We start from the raw sequence: 22,104 nt of genomic DNA on the forward strand, positions 1-22,104 counted from the left end.
TGGTGACAACATTGGCACCCCCCAAACAATCAGAGGGGGACAAAGAGCCCACACAGGCTTCCCAGAAGCAGAAAGGGGGCAGCAAATATCCCCTGTCCTCCTAAGTCGGAGGGGGACAGACACAACGCCCGCCCCCTCCATAGCCAAGGGGGACAGACACAAAAGGCCCCACAAAAAGAGCATGGGGAACCAAGACCACTGCCGGCCCCGCAGTGGTAAGGAGGATGGAGAAGCTCCCCATCTGTCTTTGTTTTGGAAGACAAGTGTCTGCTAGGCAGGGCAGGGGCCTCCCCTGGAATGAAAATGTAGACCCCTCTCTCTGAATTATTATAATTCTGAAGTCAAGGGGCTTTCAGGCAGAAATCTGGGGATAGGAATAACAGTTCTTTATTAGTATTTAGAACAAGGCAAACAACAATAACTACAGTGTTAAAAAGAAAACAGAACCAGAGGCCCTGTGACATCTTTCTCAGCTGAGACAGGACGGATGGAGGAGAGGTTTTGTTTCACAAACCCCTCAGTCAGTCCCGGTGCTCCTGCTGAGCAGGCAGAGCTCCGGCTCTGAGGAACAGTAGGCTGGAACAGCAGGGATAAGCTGAGATCCCAGGCTGGTGGCTGAGGTGGATCAGCAGCTCCGTGACGGTGGCTGGCACTGCCACATGTCCCGGCAGGACAGGAGGTGTGAGGCCAAGCAACGAAGAGGAAAGAAGGAGAAGAAGCAGCAGCTCCATCTGGGTGATGGTGAAATTCCCTTCTCCCCACTGCAACAACTCCACACCCAAAGTGTCTTTCTCCAAAGCTGAAGAAAAGCCCGCCAACCTGTCCCCACCCTCCTTTTTTCCTGCCTCCTGCACCCCCTGGGCCCGGCCAAACTCTTTATCTTTTCTCAATCACCCACCAAGTACCCACACTTTGGTTGTCCCCACAACTAATGGGTAAAAATATCACAGGCAAGCCAGAATTAAAAAAAAAAAAGACACCTAACCCCCAACACCTGCCCCTGGCATTCACCTGAGATGGGATTGAATATAATGACAGGGCCATGGCCAGACCCTCACGTTCTTTGATCCTACATAAGGTCATTGCCATAGGCAGGAAAGGGTACAGGTGTCTTCCCAGCATGGATCACAGGGAACATAGATCACCAGGTCTCTGCCCAATTTGAATTTTCCAAGGGGGGATGAAGCTGGAGCAGTGCACAAAGCTCTTCCTGCACTTTGGGGCATTTGCAGAACTTCCCTTACTGGTGCCGCCGTTGGTGTTGGGTCAAGTGAGATCTCCTGGAGAAGCTCTTCCCACACTGGGGACACTCATAGGACCTCTCCCCAGTGTGGATGCGTTTGTGGATAATGAGGTTGGACCCCTGGCTGAAGCTCTTCCCACATTCCCCACACTCGTAGGGCCACTCCCCAGTGTGGATGCGCTGGTGCCTGATGAGGTGGGAGTTTCGCTTGAAGCCTTTCCTGCAGTCGGGGCAGCGGAAGGGCCTCTCATCTGTGTGAATCGGCTGGTGCCTGAGAAGATCTGAGCTGCTCCTAAACCTCTTCCCACACTCAGGACACTCGTAGGGCCTCTCCCCTGTGTGGATGCGCTGGTGACGGATGAGTTTGGATTTGCAGCTGAAGCCCTTCCCACATTCCCCACACACGTAGGCCCATTCCCCAGTGTGGATCATCCGGTGGCAGATCAGTTTATTACTCTGGCTGAAGCTCTTCCCACACTCCAAGCACTTGTAGGGCTTCTCCCCATCCTGAAGCTGCTCATGGACCACCAGCTCAGAGCCCTGGCTGGATCTCCGGCTGCCTTCCCGGCACAGGATGGGTCTTTCCTTCTCAGAGCACCCTGGGCTGGGTTTGGAGCCCCTCCTCCTGCGGGATCTCTGAAGCTTTTCCTCCCCATTGGATTCCTGCAATGTGGAGCTGCTCAAGGCCGCCTCTTCCAGAAGGTTCTGCTGTGAGGATTTGTCCTCCCTGGTCTTGAAATTCAGCTCCTTGTCTGGGGGAGGAAGGACAAGGAGAAGAAGGGATTTGCCTCCGTGCCAGAGGGAAGGGGAAGGAGATTCCCCCAGTGCATCCCCGGCAGGACGGCGTCGGCAGCGGGGGTGTCCTGCAGCCGGGAGCCATGCTGGGCTGGGAGATGGAGCAGGAGAGAGGGGGAAAGGGGCACTGACTTCCTCCTCACCTGACAGGGCGTCCTGGGGCATCTTCCTCTTCCTCACAGCCTCCTTCTCCATCTAATCAAGGTTTGGGACTGGGAAATCCTGGTTTGGGTGAAAACAAGGAATGAGCACATTGAGTTTGAATGTCTCTTGGCCCAAGTCCTTTCCTAGAAGCCACTGGGTATCTGGGATGTCTTGGTTTGAAAGGAAAGTTGTTTGCTAAGGAAGGCAGTAACCTCCACTGAAATTGATAGAAATGTAAGCAACAATCCCCTCCGGATTATTATAATCTTGATATCAAAGTGGTCAGATAAAGATATAGGAATACAAATAATAATTCTTTATTAAAAAAAGAAAAATTAAAATGCAGCAGGACAAAAAAAAACCCCAAAAAACCCCAAAAAAACAACCCACTGACAGAGTCAGAATACAACCTGACACCCTGTTAGTCAGGGTGTTGGAAGCAGTCCGATTAAATGGTGGCTACAGTCCTCCTGGAGTGACAGATGTGGTTCTGTTGAAACAATGATCCCCTAGCAGGGTGTAGCTTACCTCTGAAGTTCTGGTGCTGTAGATGGGTCTGCTCTCAACTCTGGGAATCCAGTGGAGAAAGACTGCCTGTGGAGTACTGCTTCTCTGGTTATATCCAGGCAGGAATACTTGTCTCCTCCCCCTGGGTGGAGCATCTCACAATGGGCTGATGTAATTTTATCAGTCCTGCAGTGAGACTCAATGGCCCATTACCAGAAGATATCCCCCCGGAGAGAGGATGGGTGGTGGGAGAGATAAAGAACACTGCCCCACCTAGTTTTAACAGCTGTCCCATTAACAGAAGACATCCCCCAGTTATGAGGGATGAGTCATGAAAGAGATAAAGAAATCTGCCCCACCAGGTTTTAAAAGATGGTGATTGAATACATGCTTTTGTTTACATCTTGCATTGCAACCCAGGACATGGGGTCCATAAAAATTTTATACCACCAAAATTTGGCCCTGAAAATGCCTTCCAGGAGTTCCCCATCTCTGTTCTCTCCCTTTTGGTGTTCAGGGTTTCTTCCCTGTCCCAGCTCCTTGGGGTGTACTCAGTCCCTGCCCTCTCCAGGCTGCTGGGAGTGCCAGGAATCTGAAAAGTTCCCTCCATTTCCATCTCAACACTTAGGGATGCTGGGGGGTTTTGGGGTTCCGGTGTCGCTTCTCCCTTTATTCTCTGCTTGGGGGTGCAGGGGTCCAAGAAGTCCCCCCTGCCCCTCTCCAGGCTGTTGAGGATCCCACAAATAGTGGCTGTCCCCCTCTCTGGGCTCCCCACTTTGGGGTCCTGGGGGACACAGGGCTCTGCTCCTCCAGGCTGCCTCTGCCAGCAGCCGCCACTAGGAACCCCCAATGTCTCCCCAAGGTACATTTTCCACTCAGCTTTGGAGTTCTTCATTCTCCAAATATCCCCCCAAAAACCCAACCCAGGGACCCCCCCCAGGATATCTGGGCCAAGCTCGCCCTCCCTGGTCGCATGTGGGACGGGAGGTGATGATCCCACGGACTGGGGGCCGTGAATTCAGGGAGTGCTGGCCTGGGATATACTGGGAGTGACTGAGATCATACTGGAATAACAAGCACCTGACTGGGATTACTGGAAGTGTCTGGAAATGACTACGGGCAAGGTGAGGGAAACTGGGATATACTGGGAGTGGCTGTGAACATGCTGGGGATGACTGGGAAGACACTGGGAATAGACAGAAACCATGCTGGGGACAACTGGGACCCCATTCTGGGGTGACTGGGTCCCCATGCTAGGGAAAACTGGGAACAACTGGGAGTGACTGGGTCTGCACTGCGAGAAACTGGGCATGACTGGGACCGTGCTGCGATCATCTGGGGAGGGACTGGGACTGTACGAGGATCAACTGGGTGCAACTGGGATCACACTGGGAGGAACAGGGAGAAACAGGAACCATGCTGAGGGCAACTGGGATCCTACTGGGATTATGGTGGGAGCAGCTGGACCATGCTGGGAAAGACTGGGACCATACTGGCAGCAACTGGCACTGCACTCAGGGTAACTAGGAGTGGCTGTGAGCAACTGGGATCAGGCTAGAAGCACCTGTGGAGTGACTAGGAGCAACTGGGATAGACTGTGAGAGACTGAATCATACTGGGAGGATCTGGGATTTACTGGAAGCGCACTGTGGGTGATTGGGTGCCATAGCTCAAACTGGGAGTGACTGGGATTTTATGGGAGTGACTGGGATCAACCTGGAAGTGTCTTTCTGTAGATGTTTTTCTCTTTCTGGTCTCTTTTTCTTCTCCTTATTATCCTACATGCCTGGAACATTCTTGGACATCTTAATGTTACCCCAAATCTTAAATGTTAAAGGATTTTAAGTTAAATGAGCTAAGCTAGCAAAGTTAATGCTATGGTAAGAGTTGTATGTTCAATTGGATGTTGTATTAAACCCTTTTCCAAATTTCCTTGATTGTCTATATTTTGCCAGTTAAATTTTGTGTAATTTTGACATCTTAGCACAGTTGATCAGAGCATGGTGCCTGCATCACTGAGGTTGTGGGTTCAATCCTTGTGTGGGCCATTCACTTAAGAATTGGACTTGATGGTCCAACCCTTGTGGGTCCCTTCCTACCAAGAATATTCTTTACATCTGTCCATGGTGAGAAGATCTGGTTGGTTTTTCTCCTGTGCACCAAACTCAAGCACAGGAACCTTTGGTTACCACCAGCATTGAAGTGTTCTGGGGTGTTACATCCCTGCAGGCTCACAGTGGCCTCTTGTATCCATAAGGCCCCACAGTGTCCCACTGGTGGCTTGGCTCCATGGGCCCAAGAGTGCCAAAATGATCCCCTTGGTTCCACAACTTCCCAGTGTCCCATTGGCCCCTTGGTTCCATAATGATCTGGAGTGTCACACAGGTTTATGGCATTTGTTCTTGCTGCCCTTCTCATCCCACTGCCCCACAAAGAGCCCCGAGCCACCTGTGAGGGACAGGCCCTGCTGTGCCAGGCCTGGGCTCAGGGCTTGGCCTTTCTGCTTCCTCCAACCCAGCCAGGGCTTGCTCAGCATTGCAGTTCCCTGCTCAGAGCCTTTGGCCCCCAGCAATCCTGGCCTCCAGAATCTGCTCTCACCAGTGCCTGGGGAGCCTTTGGCAGTCCCTGCCCTCAGTGGGGCCGATGCTGAAGCTCCAAGGGTCTTGGAGTTTTGCTTCTGACTCCTTAAGCAGCTTCTTCAGCCTGAAGGAGGGACAAAAGTGGATCAGGAAAAATAGAAGGAACCACGAGGTTGAGCACTCCCTGAATTCACAGCCCCCTACTTGTGGGATCATCATCCCCCCACCCCCCAATCTGACAGGTGACTGAGGAGGGGGAGCTTGGCCCAAATCTCCTGAGGGGTCCCACAGGGGTTGGGTTTTTTGGGGAGAATGTTTGGAGAATGAAGAACTCCAGAGCTGAGTGGAAAATGCCTCTTGGGGGGATACTGGGGGATACCAGCATCCCTAAGGGAGGAGATAGAAATAGGGGGAACATTTCAAATTCCTGGCACTCCCAGCAGCCTGGAGAGGGCAGGGACCGAGTAGACAGGGGACCCCCAGTACAAGCGTGATCCCCAGCAGCTGGGAGAGGGAGGAAACCCTGAATACCAAAAGAAGGGAGACCAGAGATGAGGAAGTCCTGGGAGGCATTTTCAGGGCTGAATCTTGGTGTTTGGGAGGTTTTTATGGACCCCATGTCTTGGGTTGCAATGCAAGATGTAAACAAAAGCATGTATTCAATCACCATCTTTTAAAACCTGGTGGGGCAGATTTCTTTATCTCTTTCATGACTCATCCCTCATAACTGGGGGATGTCTTCTGTTAATGGGACAGCTGTTAAAACTAGGTGGGGCAGTGTTCTTTATCTCTCCCACCACCCATCCTCTCTCAGGGGGGATATCTTCTGGTAATGGGCCATTGAGTCTCACTGCAGGACTGATAAAATTACATCAGCCCATTGTGAGATGCTCCACCCAGGGGGAGGAGACAAGTATTCCTGCCTGGATATAACCAGAGAAGCAGTACTCCACAGGCAGTCTTTCTCCACTGGATTCCCAGAGTTGAGAGCAGACCCATCTACAGCACCAGAACTTCAGAGGTAAGCTACACCCTGCTAGGGGATCATTGTTTCAACAGAACCACATCTGTCACTCCAGGAGGACTGTAGCCACCATTTAATCGGACTGCTTCCAACACCCTGACTAACAGGGTGTCAGGTTGTATTCTGACTCTGTCAGTGGGTTGTTTTTTTGGGGTTTTTTGGGGTTTTTTTTTGTCCTGCTGCATTTTAATTTTTCTTTTTTTAATAAAGAATTATTATTTGTATTCCTATATCTTTATCTGACCACTTTGATATCAAGATTATAATAATCCGGAGGGGATTGTTGCTTACATTTCTATCAATTTCAGTGGAGGTTACTGCCTTCCTTAGCAAACAACTTTCCTTTCAAACCAAGACATCCCAGATACCCAGTGGCTTCTAGGAAAGGACTTGGGCCAAGAGACATTCAAACTCAATGTGCTCATTCCTTGTTTTCACCCAAACCAGGATTTCCCAGTCCCAAACCTTGATTAGATGGAGAAGGAGGCTGTGAGGAAGAGGAAGATGCCCCAGGACGCCCTGTCAGGTGAGGAGGAAGTCAGTGCCCCTTTCCCCCTCTCTCCTGCTCCATCTCCCAGCCCAGCATGGCTCCCGGCTGCAGGACACCCCCGCTGCCGACGCCGTCCTGCCGGGGATGCACTGGGGGAATCTCCTTCCCCTTCCCTCTGGCACGGAGGCAAATCCCTTCTTCTCCTTGTCCTTCCTCCCCCAGACAAGGAGCTGAATTTCAAGACCAGGGAGGACAAATCCTCACAGCAGAACCTTCTGGAAGAGGCGGCCTTGAGCAGCTCCACATTGCAGGAATCCAATGGGGAGGAAAAGCTTCAGAGATCCCGCAGGAGGAGGGGCTCCAAACCCAGCCCAGGGTGCTCTGAGAAGGAAAGACCCATCCTGTGCCGGGAAGGCAGCCGGAGATCCAGCCAGGGCTCTGAGCTGGTGGTCCATGAGCAGCTTCAGGATGGGGAGAAGCCCTACAAGTGCTTGGAGTGTGGGAAGAGCTTCAGCCAGAGTAATAAACTGATCTGCCACCGGATGATCCACACTGGGGAATGGGCCTACGTGTGTGGGGAATGTGGGAAGGGCTTCAGCTGCAAATCCAAACTCATCCGTCACCAGCGCATCCACACAGGGGAGAGGCCCTACGAGTGTCCTGAGTGTGGGAAGAGGTTTAGGAGCAGCTCAGATCTTCTCAGGCACCAGCCGATTCACACAGATGAGAGGCCCTTCCGCTGCCCCGACTGCAGGAAAGGCTTCAAGCGAAACTCCCACCTCATCAGGCACCAGCGCATCCACACTGGGGAGTGGCCCTACGAGTGTGGGGAATGTGGGAAGAGCTTCAGCCAGGGGTCCAACCTCATTATCCACAAACGCATCCACACTGGGGAGAGGTCCTATGAGTGTCCCCAGTGTGGGAAGAGCTTCTCCAGGAGATCTCACTTGACCCAACACCAACGGCGGCACCAGTAAGGGAAGTTCTGCAAATGCCCCAAAGTGCAGGAAGAGCTTTGTGCACTGCTCCAGCTTCATCCCCCCTTGGAAAATTCAAATTGGGCAGAGACCTGGTGATCTATGTTCCCTGTGATCCATGCTGGGAAGACACCTGTACCCTTTCCTGCCTATGGCAATGACCTTATGTAGGATCAAAGAACGTGAGGGTCTGGCCATGGCCCTGTCATTATATTCAATCCCATCTCAGGTGAATGCCAGGGGCAGGTGTTGGGGGTTAGGTGTCTTTTTTTTTTTTAATTCTGGCTTGCCTGTGATATTTTTACCCATTAGTTGTGGGGACAACCAAAGTGTGGGTACTTGGTGGGTGATTGAGAAAAGATAAAGAGTTTGGCCGGGCCCAGGGGGTGCAGGAGGCAGGAAAAAAGGAGGGTGGGGACAGGTTGGCGGGCTTTTCTTCAGCTTTGGAGAAAGACACTTTGGGTGTGGAGTTGTTGCAGTGGGGAGAAGGGAATTTCACCATCACCCAGATGGAGCTGCTGCTTCTTCTCCTTCTTTCCTCTTCGTTGCTTGGCCTCACACCTCCTGTCCTGCCGGGACATGTGGCAGTGCCAGCCACCGTCACGGAGCTGCTGATCCACCTCAGCCACCAGCCTGGGATCTCAGCTTATCCCTGCTGTTCCAGCCTACTGTTCCTCAGAGCCGGAGCTCTGCCTGCTCAGCAGGAGCACCGGGACTGACTGAGGGGTTTGTGAAACAAAACCTCTCCTCCATCCGTCCTGTCTCAGCTGAGAAAGATGTCACAGGGCCTCTGGTTCTGTTTTCTTTTTAACACTGTAGTTATTGTTGTTTGCCTTGTTCTAAATACTAATAAAGAACTGTTATTCCTATCCCCAGATTTCTGCCTGAAAGCCCCTTGACTTCAGAATTATAATAATTCAGAGAGAGGGGTCTACATTTTCATTCCAGGGGAGGCCCCTGCCCTGCCTAGCAGACACTTGTCTTCCAAAACAAAGACAGATGGGGAGCTTCTCCATCCTCCTTACCACTGCGGGGCCGGCAGTGGTCTTGGTTCCCCATGCTCTTTTTGTGGGGCCTTTTGTGTCTGTCCCCCTTGGCTATGGAGGGGGCGGGCGTTGTGTCTGTCCCCCTCCGACTTAGGAGGACAGGGGATATTTGCTGCCCCCTTTCTGCTTCTGGGAAGCCTGTGTGGGCTCTTTGTCCCCCTCTGATTGTTTGGGGGGTGCCAATGTTGTCACCATCCTGGCAGCCCCCGGCCGCTCTTTGCCCTTTGCCAGGCCACGGGTGTTTTCTGTCCCCTTGCAATTTGCAGGGCTGGCACAGGCACAATTCCCCTCCTCTTTGGGGGGGCTGGCAGTCTCCCCTTTCCCCTCTGACTTGGGGGCCACTGTGGGCTCCATCCATCTCTTATTCTGGGGGGGGGTGGGTATTTATCTACCTTCAGTTTGGGGGCCCGGAGATCGTCTCCATCCTCCTCCAGTTTTGAGGGGCGTGGGAGTAGTCTCTGCCTCCCAGCGATTTGGGGGGATTGGTGCAGGCTCCACCCTCCTCTGATTTTGAGGGACAGACTGGAGGAAAGACATCAAAAGCTTGACAAAGGCGGAAGGGAACGCTCTGATTACCCCTTTTCCCAAGAGGTTGCCTTAGCTGAAGTTGCTAACAAGGACCAGACTTGACAGCCCGCAGTGGGTTTCGGGTTGTTTTATTTCCTGGGCCCTCAGTCCTGCATGGGACATGGGAACTGGGTGCTGCAGAGGCTGCGGCAAGGCATCAGAAATGCCTGGCCAACACCCAAGGGTGGTAGAAGATCTGCTCCAGCACTGGCTGATCAATGGGGTGCTTGGACAAACACCAGCGGATCAGATGTTAGCACTCAGGGGAGAGAAGGCAGAAAGCGGCGCTCACTTGCAGAAGGCTCCTGCCCAGCTGCTCCTGGCACCTGCAGAAGCCGGGCCATGTTGCGTGTGCTCAGAGCTGCCCTTGGCAGGAGGGCGGCATGGAATCCAGGAGTTGGTAGCTGTGTGTGTACTTCTCTGTATCTTCTTTGTCTTTCTCTCTTTCTATGTTTTCTTCTATTTCTGTCCTCTTGCAAATTTTAACTTAAAATTAAAGGCTTATGAACTTGAACGGGCCAAGTTATTGCTTTGAGAAGTGTTTTTTGTTGATTGAATGTCATACCAATCCTTTTGCCAAAGTTTCTCTGATTTGCTTAAGTTCCCAGAAAAGTCTGTTTTGTTGTGCCTGAGAATCTCTTGTTGGTATTTCTCCAGTGCATCCCACTCAGAGGGCACAAACAATTGTAAATCCCTTTAAATGTCTCCTTGAGAGAGTTGTTTGGAGGATGGGGGTCAGAGCTTGTCTGTCCTGCTTGGCACAGCCCAGGCAGGGCTTTCACAGCCCCATTCCACGCTGCATTTCCCACCTGGAGGTGCTGGTGCCTCTGAGTTCTGCTTCCCCAGCCTCAGGGACGCTCTCCTTGTCTGCCCATTCCCCCACAGTCTCTGGGCAGGGATGGCCTCAGTGGGGGCTGCTGACATCCTCAGCAACTTGGAGGCTGCTGCTGCTGCTGCTGAGTTTTACTTCTCCAGAAGCTTGTTCAGCCTTCAGCTCTTCAGGTCAGGAATTCAGTGCCCCAGGGCTCACTAACATTCAGAAGAATTTAACAAGCCAAGCCTCTGGCAATAATTTGATTTAAGTTTTCAAATCTGATGAGGCCAGCCGTGGCACCCAAACCCAGCAGTGGGGTCAGTGCAGTGTCCATGGCAACAGCCCCTTGCAATGGCCCAGTGCAGGGTGAGATGATAATCCACTCTCACAGCTGGCCCAGGGCAGCTCGGCAGTGCCATTCTCCACAGCCCGTCTGCACAGAAGCATTTCCAGGGCTCTCTGCATTTCCCTTCCCTCACTCTTGCCTCACTCACACACCTCCCAACAACCCACTTGGTGCTTTCAGCTGCAAGGAGTTCAAAGCTTGTCTGTCCTTCAGCAGCTGCTCTAATTCTGCCTTCAGCCAACTCTGGCTTTGTGTTTCTTGTAGAACTTTCTGGGTGTCTGAAACATTCCTTGCACGGTTCTGCCTTGGGGAAGGGGAACCTCCTTGGTGGCACCTTGGGCTTGGCACACACTTGAGGAGGGTGTCTGTTCTCCATGGGGAAACTCAGCAGTTTAAGATTGCTAAAATAAAAGAAGAAAAACCCCTCTTTGCCTGAGTGCAGCCAGTTCTGTGAGCAAAGCAGGTCCCAGGTGAGGGAGGAGAGACAGGATGGGGCTGGGGAATGTGGAGCACAAGGTTGTCCAACACTGGGTCAAACCTCAAGACACAGCTTCTCTGACCTGGCCGGACCTCCTTAAGAGGGACCCTGGATCAGTACTGATCACTGAATGCTGCAATCACCTCTGCTCTAAAGAGAACAGGAATAAAATACACCCTTTAAAATAGGAACACATATTTCTTAGAAGTTCTTTGAACTATTTCTCCATAACTATTGTAGGAAACTTTCCTAAGAACTGCACCAGACCAGAGGGAAATGAAAGCACAGCCATGGTTTGTTAGGACTTGCTTGATCCTAATGAGCCCCGTGGTGCATTTGGAGCTGAGCCCTTGAACCTCAGGGCCTGAGAGGAGATTGCACAAACCTTTCCAGAACTCAAAGTCAGAGAAAAACCCAAGTGTCTCCAGGAATTAATGGGTCCCACTGAGGTTCATCCCCAACACAGGCTCCTCATGGACTCCTTGGAGGAGACAACTGGAGGCCAGGATTGCACAAAAACCTCTCAGAGACTCCGTGTGAGAAGGAAAATCCAAAGTAGCTGAAAAAACCGCTGAGTATCTCAAAGTATTGATGAGCCCCACTGAGTGTCAATGTAAAGCTCCCAAGGGACTCGTTAAAGCAGATAATTGGGGCCATGATTGGTGCACAAACTTCTCAGAAACTCGGTGTGGGAAGGAAAAAGGAAAGTACCTTAAGAACCTGAGGTACCTTGAAGCATTAATGAGCCCCACTGAGTGTTGTTACTGACAAAGCCTCTCAAGGGACTAATTACAGCAGATAATTGGAGGCCAGGATTGCACAAACCTCTCAGAGACTCCAAGGCAAAAGCCAAAGTCCTTTGAAAAAGCTGCAGTCCCTGGGAGCATGAAGGAGCCCCCCAGGGCCATTCCTGAGCAAGGCTCCCCAGGGACTCCTTCCAGCAGATCCCTGAGGCCACTGGCATGTGGGCTAGGGGGGATGCTGATGGCAGGCCAAGGGGGTGACAGTGGCCAGCCTTGCTGGGGCTGTGCCAGGAGGCCCCAGGGCCCCAGGACAAGGTGTCTCCTCACAGCCCTTGCTGGCACAGAGGCTGTTGTGGCCCAGGGCACCAGGACTTGGCTTCTCTTTGTCCCCAGGGCACCAGGACTTGGCTTCTCTTTGTCCCCACCTGTCATCAGTGCCTCCAGTTCTCTGCTCTGCCTGGGGCCTGGGGACACTTTCTCAGTCACGCCCCTCAGTGGGACCCATTAAAAGGAAAGAAACTTTGGAGTTGGATTCTGACTTGGACTTCTTGAGAGCTTTCTTCCCCTCCCTCTCAGGGACTGATGTTCAAGGCCTCAGCACAAAGCCCCAAGAGGCTCATTAAAGTCCTGCTGCTGTGTCTGTGCTGCTGAGCTGGGCCGGGCTCCTGGCACAGAGGCAGCTCCTGGCAACCAAGAAGAGCTTCAAAAGCACATTTCTCTTTCTGAGCAGCTCTTCTGCCAGCCCAGCAGGGTTGGGGCACTGCCTGCAGCCACCCCAGGCACAGCTCAGAGGCACAGAGAGCTTCAGTCAGTCAGGGCTGGGAAGGTGCTGGGAAGTGCCTGGGGCAGAATCCCTCCCAGCCCTTGACACAGGAAGCCTCTGGCTGCAGGACAATGCAGCTGCAGCTCCTGGAGCCATCTCCTCAAGCTGGAACATCCCAGTGCCTACAGGCTCTGTGAGTACAACTCTGTGTTGTAGTTTAAGGACGGGCGGTTCGGAAGATACCGGGATGTAACGGAAAGCTAGTAAAATCCCCCCTCTCTGTTAGCATAGTAAAGTCTCCTGGAATTAGCCAATAGCACCTAGGTGTGACGAAGGCAAATGGGAGTAACACAATGACCCTAGGTTATAAAATGTTAAATTCCCCTGCAATAAACACCATATTCGCCATCCATCACATTGATGCTGTGGGTTATGGTCCGTGTGGCCAAGGAGGGCCACCGTTGCTGGCTTCTAATTCAGGGTGCTTGCCTTGCTTGAAAACCAACAACTCTGAGTATTTCTGGTGGAGGGGAGGTGAATGCTCATGAAGCTCTGAGATGCTGAGGGTTTCTAATCAGTAATAGAATATTTCCAAGACAAGGATTTTGATAAAAATGAGGAAATTTCCTAAGACTTTGTATTGAGTTTCCTAGTATTGGAGAATGGCAGGGTGGAGGGGGATAAATATTAAAGGTATTATGAATTTTGGCAAGTGCCTGAGAAATCCCAACTGTTACTTTTAGTGACCAGTAGGTTCACAGGAGATTCCTAATATGCTTTCAGCCACTCTGCCCATGGACAGCACCAGCATCACCTTTCCTGGACCCATCATGCTTAGTCTGAGCTGTCCTTTCTCCAAGCTGCAAACAGAACCTGCCCCCAGACAGAGCCCTGCAAATAGACAGGGTTCTGTCAGGCCAAGGGGAGTGCACAGAGATTTGGGGTGTGTGTGTGTGTGCTGGCAGGGAGAGATCAGGCACAGGGAAACACCTGCAGGAGGAAAATCTCCAGGAAGCAGAGAGAAGATCAGGGAATGAGAAAAAACAAAAGCCCAGAAATCCTGTCGCAGAGAGAGTTTAGAGCTGTCCATAGGAGCCCCTGCAGTGCAGCCCCTCCCTCTGAACAAGCCCCTTCCCTCCTGTCCCCCCAGCCCAGCCTCTGCCCTCAGGGCCGGGCTCCCAGGTGTGAAGCCCCTCCTGTGCAGGCAGAGCTGCAGCAGAGCCCTGGGGCAGCTCTGCAGCCCCGGGCCCAGTTCCCTCTGCAGAGGACAGGGCTGGGAGCAGCTGCCCAGCACTGGGGGCTCTGGCAGGGGGCACAGCTGGCTCAGGGTGACGCTGTCCCCAGTGCCTGGCTGTGGGCAATGCTGGCAGTGCAGCCAGGGAAGGAGCTGGATCTCCCTTCATCCAATGCCATCATAAGGACACTTGGACGTCTCCCTGAGATTTCAGTCCCAGCTGGGAGCTTCAATCCAGGATGCAAACCTGTCCTAGAGCATCTTTGTGTTATCTGAAAGAGCCACGCAGAAAGGCAGAGGTGTTCTTACAGTGAAAATGTTGCTGGGTTGGTGAAATGAGCAACGTGAGTCCTTGGACACAAATGTGGAGCTGGGCTGTGGTGGATCCATCTGCTCTCAGCAGTACCTGGTGATCTTTAAGGAATATATGGGAGTATAAGAATCCTTCATTTGAGGAAAGTGAAAGCCCAGAGAAACTCCAAAGAGAATGAAGTGACAGATCATCTCCCCTCAGTCTCTACTCCTCAGCTTGCCTCAGGGGACTCACTGTGTTCTACCAGAGGGCAGCAGATATGCTGAGAGCTTCTGATATCCAAAAATACCAGTTGAGACATGGGGGGAGCTTAAAAAGAAAAACTCAGAAGTTTTAAACACAAAAGTGTGTCCATGTCTGTTAAAGAGAAAGGTGTATGGGAAATGGCTTTGATTTCTCCTGTAACTCTTCACTGTCTTTTTCTCCATGAACAGGTCTCCACGTGCAAACACAGCAAATGTCCAACAGCAGCTCCATCAGCCACTTCCTCCTGTTGGCATTGGCAGACACGCGGCAGCTGCAGTTCCTGCATTTCTGCTTCTTCCTGGGCATCTCCCTGGCTGCCCTCCTGAGCAACGGCCTCATCATCAGCACCGTAGCCTGCAGCCACCACCTGCACAGCCCCATGTTCTTCTTCCTTCTCAACCTGGCCCTCACTGACCTGGGCTCCATCTGCACCACTGTGCCCAAAGCCATGCACAATTCCCTCTGGGACACCACAGACATCGCCTACACAGGATGTGCTGCACAAGTATTTATTCTTGTCTTTTTCATCTCAGCAGAGTTTTTCCTGCTGACCATCATGTGCTATGACCGCTACGTGTCCATCTGCAGACCTCTGCACTATGGGACCCTCCTGGGCAGCAGAGCTTGTGGCCACATGGCAGCAGCTGCCTGGGCCAGTGACTTTCTCTGCTCAGTGCTGCACACAGCCAAAACATTTTCCCTGCCCCTGTGCCAGGGCAATGCCTTGGACCAGTTCTTCTGTGAGGTGCCCGAGATCCCCAAGCTCTCCTGCTCCAAATCCTATCTCAGGGAAATTTGCCTTCTTGCTGTTGGTGTGTGTTTAACTTTCGGTTGTTTTGTGTTCATTGTTTTCTCCTGTGTGCAGATCTTCAGGGCTATGCTGAGGATTCCCTCTGAGCAGGGACGGCACAGAGCCTTTTCCACCTGCCTCCCTCACCTGGCCGTGCTCTCCCTGTTCCTCAGCACTGCTTCATTTGCCCACCTGAAGCCTCCCTCCATCTCCTCCCCATCCCTGAATCTGGCACTGTCAGTTCTGTACTCAGTGGTGCCTCCAGGCCTGAACCCTCTCATCTACAGCCTGAGGAACCAGGAGCTCAAGGCTGCACTGTGGACACTGATAACTGGATGGTTTCAGAAATATTAAACTGCTCGCCAATTTTTGCAAATCACTTGTAATAAAAGTCACCTTTGGTATTTCTTATTGGTTTAATTTTGGAGGATCTTTTTCATTGTTTTACTTTACAATATTGTCCACCATATAATGTCATTATTTGTGCCATTTCTCATTTTGTTTCTCTCCACCTTCCCTGTGGCCACACACTGTATCAATGAGGGGCTGAGCTCTTGGTGGCTTTAAATGAAACAAAGGATCTCCCAGCAAAGTTTCCTCCAGAGATCCCCCTTTTGTTCCCTTCTCTGGAGCTGCAGCAGCAGTGTCTGTGTGCAGAGCTGGGGGCAGATCAGTGCTGGCACAGCAGCTGTGCCCAGGAGCAGCAGCACTTGGTGTTGCCATTGCCTGAGTGCTCTCGGGGCTGGGCACAGCCCTGGAGGTGGCAGTGCCGGGGCTGCAGCAGGGACAGGCCATGGGCACTGCTGGGGCAGCGCTGACGCCTCAGGGCAGGGCCTGAGGGCTCCAGGCTCCTTGCCCAGGCTCTCTCAAGAACACGCCCAGGCCAAAGCTCAGCACAGAAAATCCCCGTGAGCAGCCCCAGGGTGGCCGTGGGCCCGCTGGGGACAAACAGCATGGCTGGGGCTCTGCAAGGTCCCTGGGGGAGACGGGAAGGAGCAGCAGAGCAGGGGCTGATCCATCCCCACTGCACTGGACACCCCAGGGCAGCGTCCCAGAGCGTCCTCATGCAGCTGCCAATAACATCCCCCCTCTGCAGCCCTGGCCTCTCCCCCAGCTCAGAGACGTGCCGCATCCTTGCAGGCACAGACACGGCAGCACTGGCTCAGGAGCCCCTGTTTGCACTGCACAGAGCAGGCGTCAACACCCCCGTGGTGCTGCTGTGGGGAGATGAACCTGAGGGAGCACAGCCAGGAGGGGCTGGGGATGGGAGGGAAACCACTCAGGTTTGTCATGGCCTCTGAAGTCAGCCAGAAAATTTGTTCCCATGAGCTGTTAGTTTCCTGTGCAACTGCAGACGTTGTTCCTCAGAGCCAGGGCTGCCTGGAAGTCACTCCCAAACTGCCATGAGCATTTCCTTTGCTTCACCTCTGCTTTTTTCACTCTACCTGCTCCAGGTTTCTTCGTATTGCCCACCTCTGTTTCCTCCCCTGCAAACAGCCCATCCTTCTTTGCCCTTTCCTCTCTGGCCCCACTCCCCATCTCAGTTCCCCATGAATTGAAATGGGCATCATGGGAATGTCCCCTGGGGAGCAGGATCATCCTGCAATGATGAATGCTTCAGGAATTGTCTGCAAGGTCCTGCAGTGCCTCGTGCTGCTCTCTTGCCAGAGGCAGCACAGGCCAACAGGGCACATCTGGGCTGCTGTGTCTGGCTGTGAGCCTCCCTGTTCTGGGCAAGGAGGAGGAGCTGCAGAGGCCCTGCAGGACTGACAGGATGGGGTTTGGGGCCCGTGTGGAGAAGCTGAAGGACCTGGGCTGCTGCACCTTCTGAAGAGGAGGCCCAGGGCTCATCCTGCACCTGCTCCAAGGGTGGTTTCAGAAAAATCACAGGATCAGCAGGGTTGGAAAAGACTTTGGTTATCATCAAGCTCAGCTTGTGCCATGACACTGCCTTGTCTTCCCTGAGCCTCCTCTTCTCCAGGATAAACCACCCAAGCTCCTTCAGCCACTCCTCACCTGTGCTCCAGACCCCTCACCAGCCTTGTTGCCCTTCTCTGGACACGCTCCAGCCCCTCCATCTCCTGCCTAAATTTGGAGGCACATAACTGGACACAGCACTTGAGGTGCTGCCCAACCAGTGCTGAGCACAGGGGAAGAATCCCTGCCCTGGTCCTGCTGGCCACACTGTTCCTGATCCAGGCCAGGAGCCATCGGCCTTCTTGGCCACCTGGGCACACTGCTGGCTCATGCCCATCCTGCTGTCCATCAGTGCCCCAGGCCCCTTTCTGCCTGGCTGCTCTCCAACCACTCTTTCCCCAGCCTGTAGCACTGCAGGGGTTGTTGTGGCCAAAGTGCAGGACCCGACACTTGGACTTGTTAAACCTCACCTTGTTGGGTTTGGCCACTGGATCCAGCCTGTCCAGGTCCCTGTGCAGAGCCCTCCTACCCGGCAGCACATCAACGCTCCCAGCCAACTTGGTGTCACCATGGTTCAATGGGGCCCTAGAGTGTCACAATGGTCTCCAAAATTCCATGAGGCCTCCCATCCATCCATCTTTGGATTATGCTGGGAGTGACTGGACTTATACTGGGAGTATCTGAGAGTTACTGGGAACATACCATGAACATCGTCCCCCATACTGGGGGTGACTGAAGGCAACTGGGAACATGTTGGGAGCCAGTCACATCATAGTGGGACTGACTGGGTTGATCTAGTCAGAGGCAAATGAGAGGATTCTGGGAGTGCTGCCATGTGACAAGGATCATACTGGAGCTTACTGGGCTCATATTGGTGTTGAAAAGGATCAGCTGGGATCTCTGAACAGCAAAGGTTCTTTCACGCTCACTGAAGCAGGAACTTTTTAGTATCCATGTGTGAGGGGACTTTCACCTGAACCAGATGCTGTTAGGGGAAAAAGCTGCCTCTGCTGGAAAATCCCACACAACAAGTCAATGCCAAGAGAGAGTATTTTGCTTTCACAACTTCCCTCCTGGACCCACAGTCCTTTTGGACCACACAGCAAACAAGAGAACAGCACAAAATACTAGGCTGTGTCCAGTTTTTGGAGTGTCAGGATCTGCTGCCACAGATTCTCCTCTTGGGGAACAGAACCATCCCAGGCTACATTCCAAATGCTGTGCACACCTGTCACGATCCGCAAGGTGGGATTCGTGATGTGGTTCTTTTAGCCGGTCTTAGAGTACAAAAGATTACCAGCAAACCAAGGACTTAAACAAGAAAATACAGTTTATTGAGTGCTCATCAGCACTAATATGCGATAGAGGGAAAGAAAAGAGAAAGCAAAGCATAAGGAAAAGAGAGTAAGGGGATTACAGCTACCAACGTCGAAGTCCACTCAGCCGTCCAACGACGCAGAGTCTTCTGTCTGTTGGGGAGATCTCAAAGGAAGGTAAGTTTGGGGTATAATTTTATAGTCTTTTGCAAAGCGAGGGGCGCAGGGCCAAAACCAGAGGAGACTGATGATCATTGTGATGAATTCCATTGCGCGGGGAGCAGGTGTAGGGTACAGAGCGATCCATGTCTTGCAAGTCTTTGCTCACCAGCAGGAACAAGGACAAGGTGTTGTGGAAAACCCATTGCACAGGGTACCACGCACAAACCTCTGCTCACCAGCAGGAATGAGAGCCATGAGTCGTGGAAAACCCGTTGCGCAGGTTACCAAGCCTCTGCTCACCAGCAGGAACGAGAGCAGCGTACCATGCAACCACCTGCAAACAATCACTGAACAAACATCCATCTCAGCTAGGCCCAAACCCCCAAACCAAGTCCCTTGTGATATTCAGGGTCTCAGTCTCTGTCCTTGAGACAGTTGTGAGACAGATGAGGGAATCTTCAGACTGTCTCTTACAGATGGCCACATCTCTTCCCCAGGGAAGGAGCAGGAGGCCCTGCAGGAGCGTGTCTTGGTTCTAGAAGACAGGTGTCTGCTAGGGAGAGCAGGAGCCTCCCTTGGGATGGAAGAATGTAGACCCCCTCCCTCCAAATTATTATAAATTTGAAATCAAGGGGCTTTCAGGCAGAGATCTGGAGATAGGAATAACAGTTCTTTACTAGTATAACCAGGCAAACAAACAAACAATAACTACAGCAATAACAAGAACACAGAACCAGGGACCCTGGGACAGCCTTCTCGGCTGAGATGGGATGGAGGAGAGGCTTTGTTTCACAAACCCCTCGGGCGGGCAGTCCCAGTGCTCCTGCAGGGCTCCGAGGAACACCCAGCTGGAAACAGCAGGGATGAGCTGAGATCCTGGGCCGGTGGCTGAGGTGTATCAGCAGCTCCGCGGTGGTGCCTGGCACTGCCACACATCCCGGCAAGACAGGGGGTGCGAGGCCACCAACAAAGAGGGGAGAAGGAGAAGAAGCAGCAGCTCCGTCTGGGTGATGGCGAAATTCTCTTCTCTACCGCAGCACCTCTGCGACCCAGCAAACAAACGTCCTTCCCCGAAGCCGAAGAAAGACAGCCCAAAAACTGTCCCCACCCTCCTTTTCTGCCCCCTTCCCCCCACCCTGGGCCCAGCCACTCTTTGTCCTTTGTCGAGCACCCCTAAGTACCAGTAGTTAGGTAGTTAGGTTGTCCCAGCACATAATGGGTAAAAATTCCATGGGCAGGCCAGAACACAAAACAAAACAAAACAAAAGGATACCTAACCCTCAACAGAGCATACAAGCTGGGTTAACTGCTGGGGCATGGCAGCTTGGGCAGAGTCTTCACAGCCACGCAGCTCTTGGAATGCAACTTGGTGAGCGGAGGGGCTGGCGGTGGGTGGAGGAGGAGGAGGAAGGGGAGGAGGTGGAGGAAGGGGCAGAGGAGGAGGAGGAGGGGGTTGCGGTGGAGGAGGAGGATGGGGCTGGACACGGTGGGCAGTGAGCTCAGTTCGCTGTTCCCTTTAGCTTTAGCAGGTGGCCATCAAAAAGGTGCCACAGAACCGTGTCTGGCACTGGGACAAGCTGGTGAGTGAGCGGGGCCAGTGGCAGAAGCCAGGGAGTGCCAGGCGGGGATGAGCCAGAGTCCGGCAGGGTGGGAGCTGCCAGGACACCTGGAAGGAGAGCAGGCGTGGGGCCAGCAGAGGGCACAGAGCATCCCGGGCTGGCTGAGGGCTCCCCGAGCCCTGGCACGGCCTCAGCCCCACTGACGGCACCGTGCTCCTCCCGCAGCCCGACAGCACTAGTGCACTGTTGGAGATAGTGGTGCTGGATAAGGTGGCCACAGGCTTCCCCGGTGTGGAGCAGCTGCTGGAATGGTTTGAGCTCCCCAACGCCATTGTGATGGTGCTGGAGTGTCTGGAACGGTGTCAAGACCTGTGGCATTTAATTTGGGCACGGAGGTTCCTGTCTGAGGAAGAGGCACAGGAGCTGTTCAGTCAGGTGCTGGAGGCCGTGTGGCACCGCACCAGTTGCGGGGTCCTGCACCGAGACATCAAACCAGAGAACATCCTGGTTGACCTGGACACCAGCCAGGCAAAATTGATTGATTTCGGCTGTGGCACCTACTTGCAGGACAAAGCCTACACTCAATTTGCAGGTGAGCCCACACAGGGATAGGCTCCCAGTCCCAGAATCTCCTGGCCCAACATCTCCTGGCCCAACCAGGGTGTGGCAGCAGGGACATGAAAAAAAAACCCTTTTGCTGCCAGTCACAGGACTGAGTCTTCAGCCAAGTTGCTTTTGAGCAGGGCTGGGTGGGGACTCATCCTCCAGCCCTGCTGGCAGCCTTTGCCCGCCACTCTGCCCAGTGAGGACTGGGGCTGGGGCAGCCACCCTGACAAAATCCATGTGATTGGGGGTTGCAGAGAGGGGGAGCCAGAACCTGTTCACCAGCTGGTTTGGTGTGCAGGTGAGAATGGGCTTGGACTGCTGTGCTTCCCTAGTTTTCCTTGGTTCATAATATTTTTTGGGCAATGCCAGCAGGGAGGATGTGGGTATAGTTTTTCCCCAGCACTGAGTGGCTTTATCTTTTGTGTGTCATGGTCGAGCCTTGACAGGGTTTCTGCTGTCGTCTTCCAGCACCAGTGGCTTCTTTTCCAACCCCAAGTTTGTACACAAGCCCCCACATGCTCAGGGGTGATGGGGCCAGGCTCTGGGAGCAGCAGCATCCCCTTGATGAGCTCCATCTATATTCCATAGGAACACCATCATACAGCCCCCCATAATGGACCAACTTTGTGTGGTACCATGGTGAGGCAGCAACCATCTGGTCCCTGGGCATTCTGCTACACAAGATGGTCTGTGGGGAGCACCCTTTCAGGAGGGGCAGGAACATCAGCTGGGGCCAGCTCTCGCTGCCACAATGTCTCTCGCAAGGTGAATCCTCATCTCTGGGCACAGGTGGAACACCAGTGTTGGGAGACAGCAGTGAGCTCGTGAGCATCCCACTCAGGCAGCTGCTGAGGAGGTGGCACATGTCCTGCTCTCCTGCTCTCCTCCAAAACAAAGAATTGATGGGAAAGTTTAGGCCCAGCTCTGAGCACATCCAGCGTGGCTTGGGCACGGGAATAGTGGGGTCAAGCAGACAGGAGCCTTCTCCAACTGACCAGTGGTTTGTGGTTTCTCTCCCCAGATTGCCAAGAGCTGATCAAGTGTTGTTCATCCCCGCACTCCTTGGACAGGCCCTCATTAGAAGACCTGTTCTGTGATCCCTGGATGCAGGATATTCATCTGCCCTAGAAGAAGGGAGAGAGCCACAGGCACAGTGATGCAGGGACCTGGTAAGTTACAGCTCCACACATACCCTGGCAATCAGCAGCAAAGTAACCCAGACTTTTTTGTCCTGCCTGTGTCACTGCACAGGGGTCATTGAATGGGAACACACAGCCCTTGTGCTGGATCTGAGCTGCTCTGCCCAGCACTGGTGGGCACCATCTGAGCTGGTTTTGCTTGTCCTAGTTCACTGACAGCTGGGCCCTGGGCAGAACCCTGACAGCCTGGTGTCACCCCAGGGAAGAAGGAGCCCCTGGAGAAGCTGTACCAGGTGGGGCTGAGGC

The 22,104-nt window shown here is 53.1% G+C and overlaps 1 protein-coding gene and 1 pseudogene across 1 annotated transcript; both read left to right on the forward strand.

Moving 5' to 3' along the window:
* Positions 1-22,104, forward strand: part of LOC111944703 (uncharacterized) — a 224,935-nt pseudogene that overhangs the window by 61,113 nt on the left and 141,718 nt on the right.
* LOC147646988 (olfactory receptor 14A16-like) lies at positions 14,521-15,453 on the forward strand. The gene has a single exon (XM_086872673.1). It carries the CDS (start codon positions 14,521-14,523, stop codon positions 15,451-15,453), a length of 933 nt encoding a protein of 310 aa, XP_086728799.1.

This window comes from Cyanistes caeruleus, unplaced genomic scaffold, assembly GCF_971803275.1.
Source record: "Cyanistes caeruleus unplaced genomic scaffold, bCyaCae1.hap1.1 HAP1_SCAFFOLD_69, whole genome shotgun sequence".
NCBI lineage: Eukaryota > Metazoa > Chordata > Aves > Passeriformes > Paridae > Cyanistes > Cyanistes caeruleus.

Coding starts and splice junctions, on each gene's coding strand:
- LOC147646988 (XM_086872673.1), top strand. CDS start 14,521: ATGTCCAACAGCAGCTCCATCAGCCACTTCCTCCTGTTGGCATTGGCA.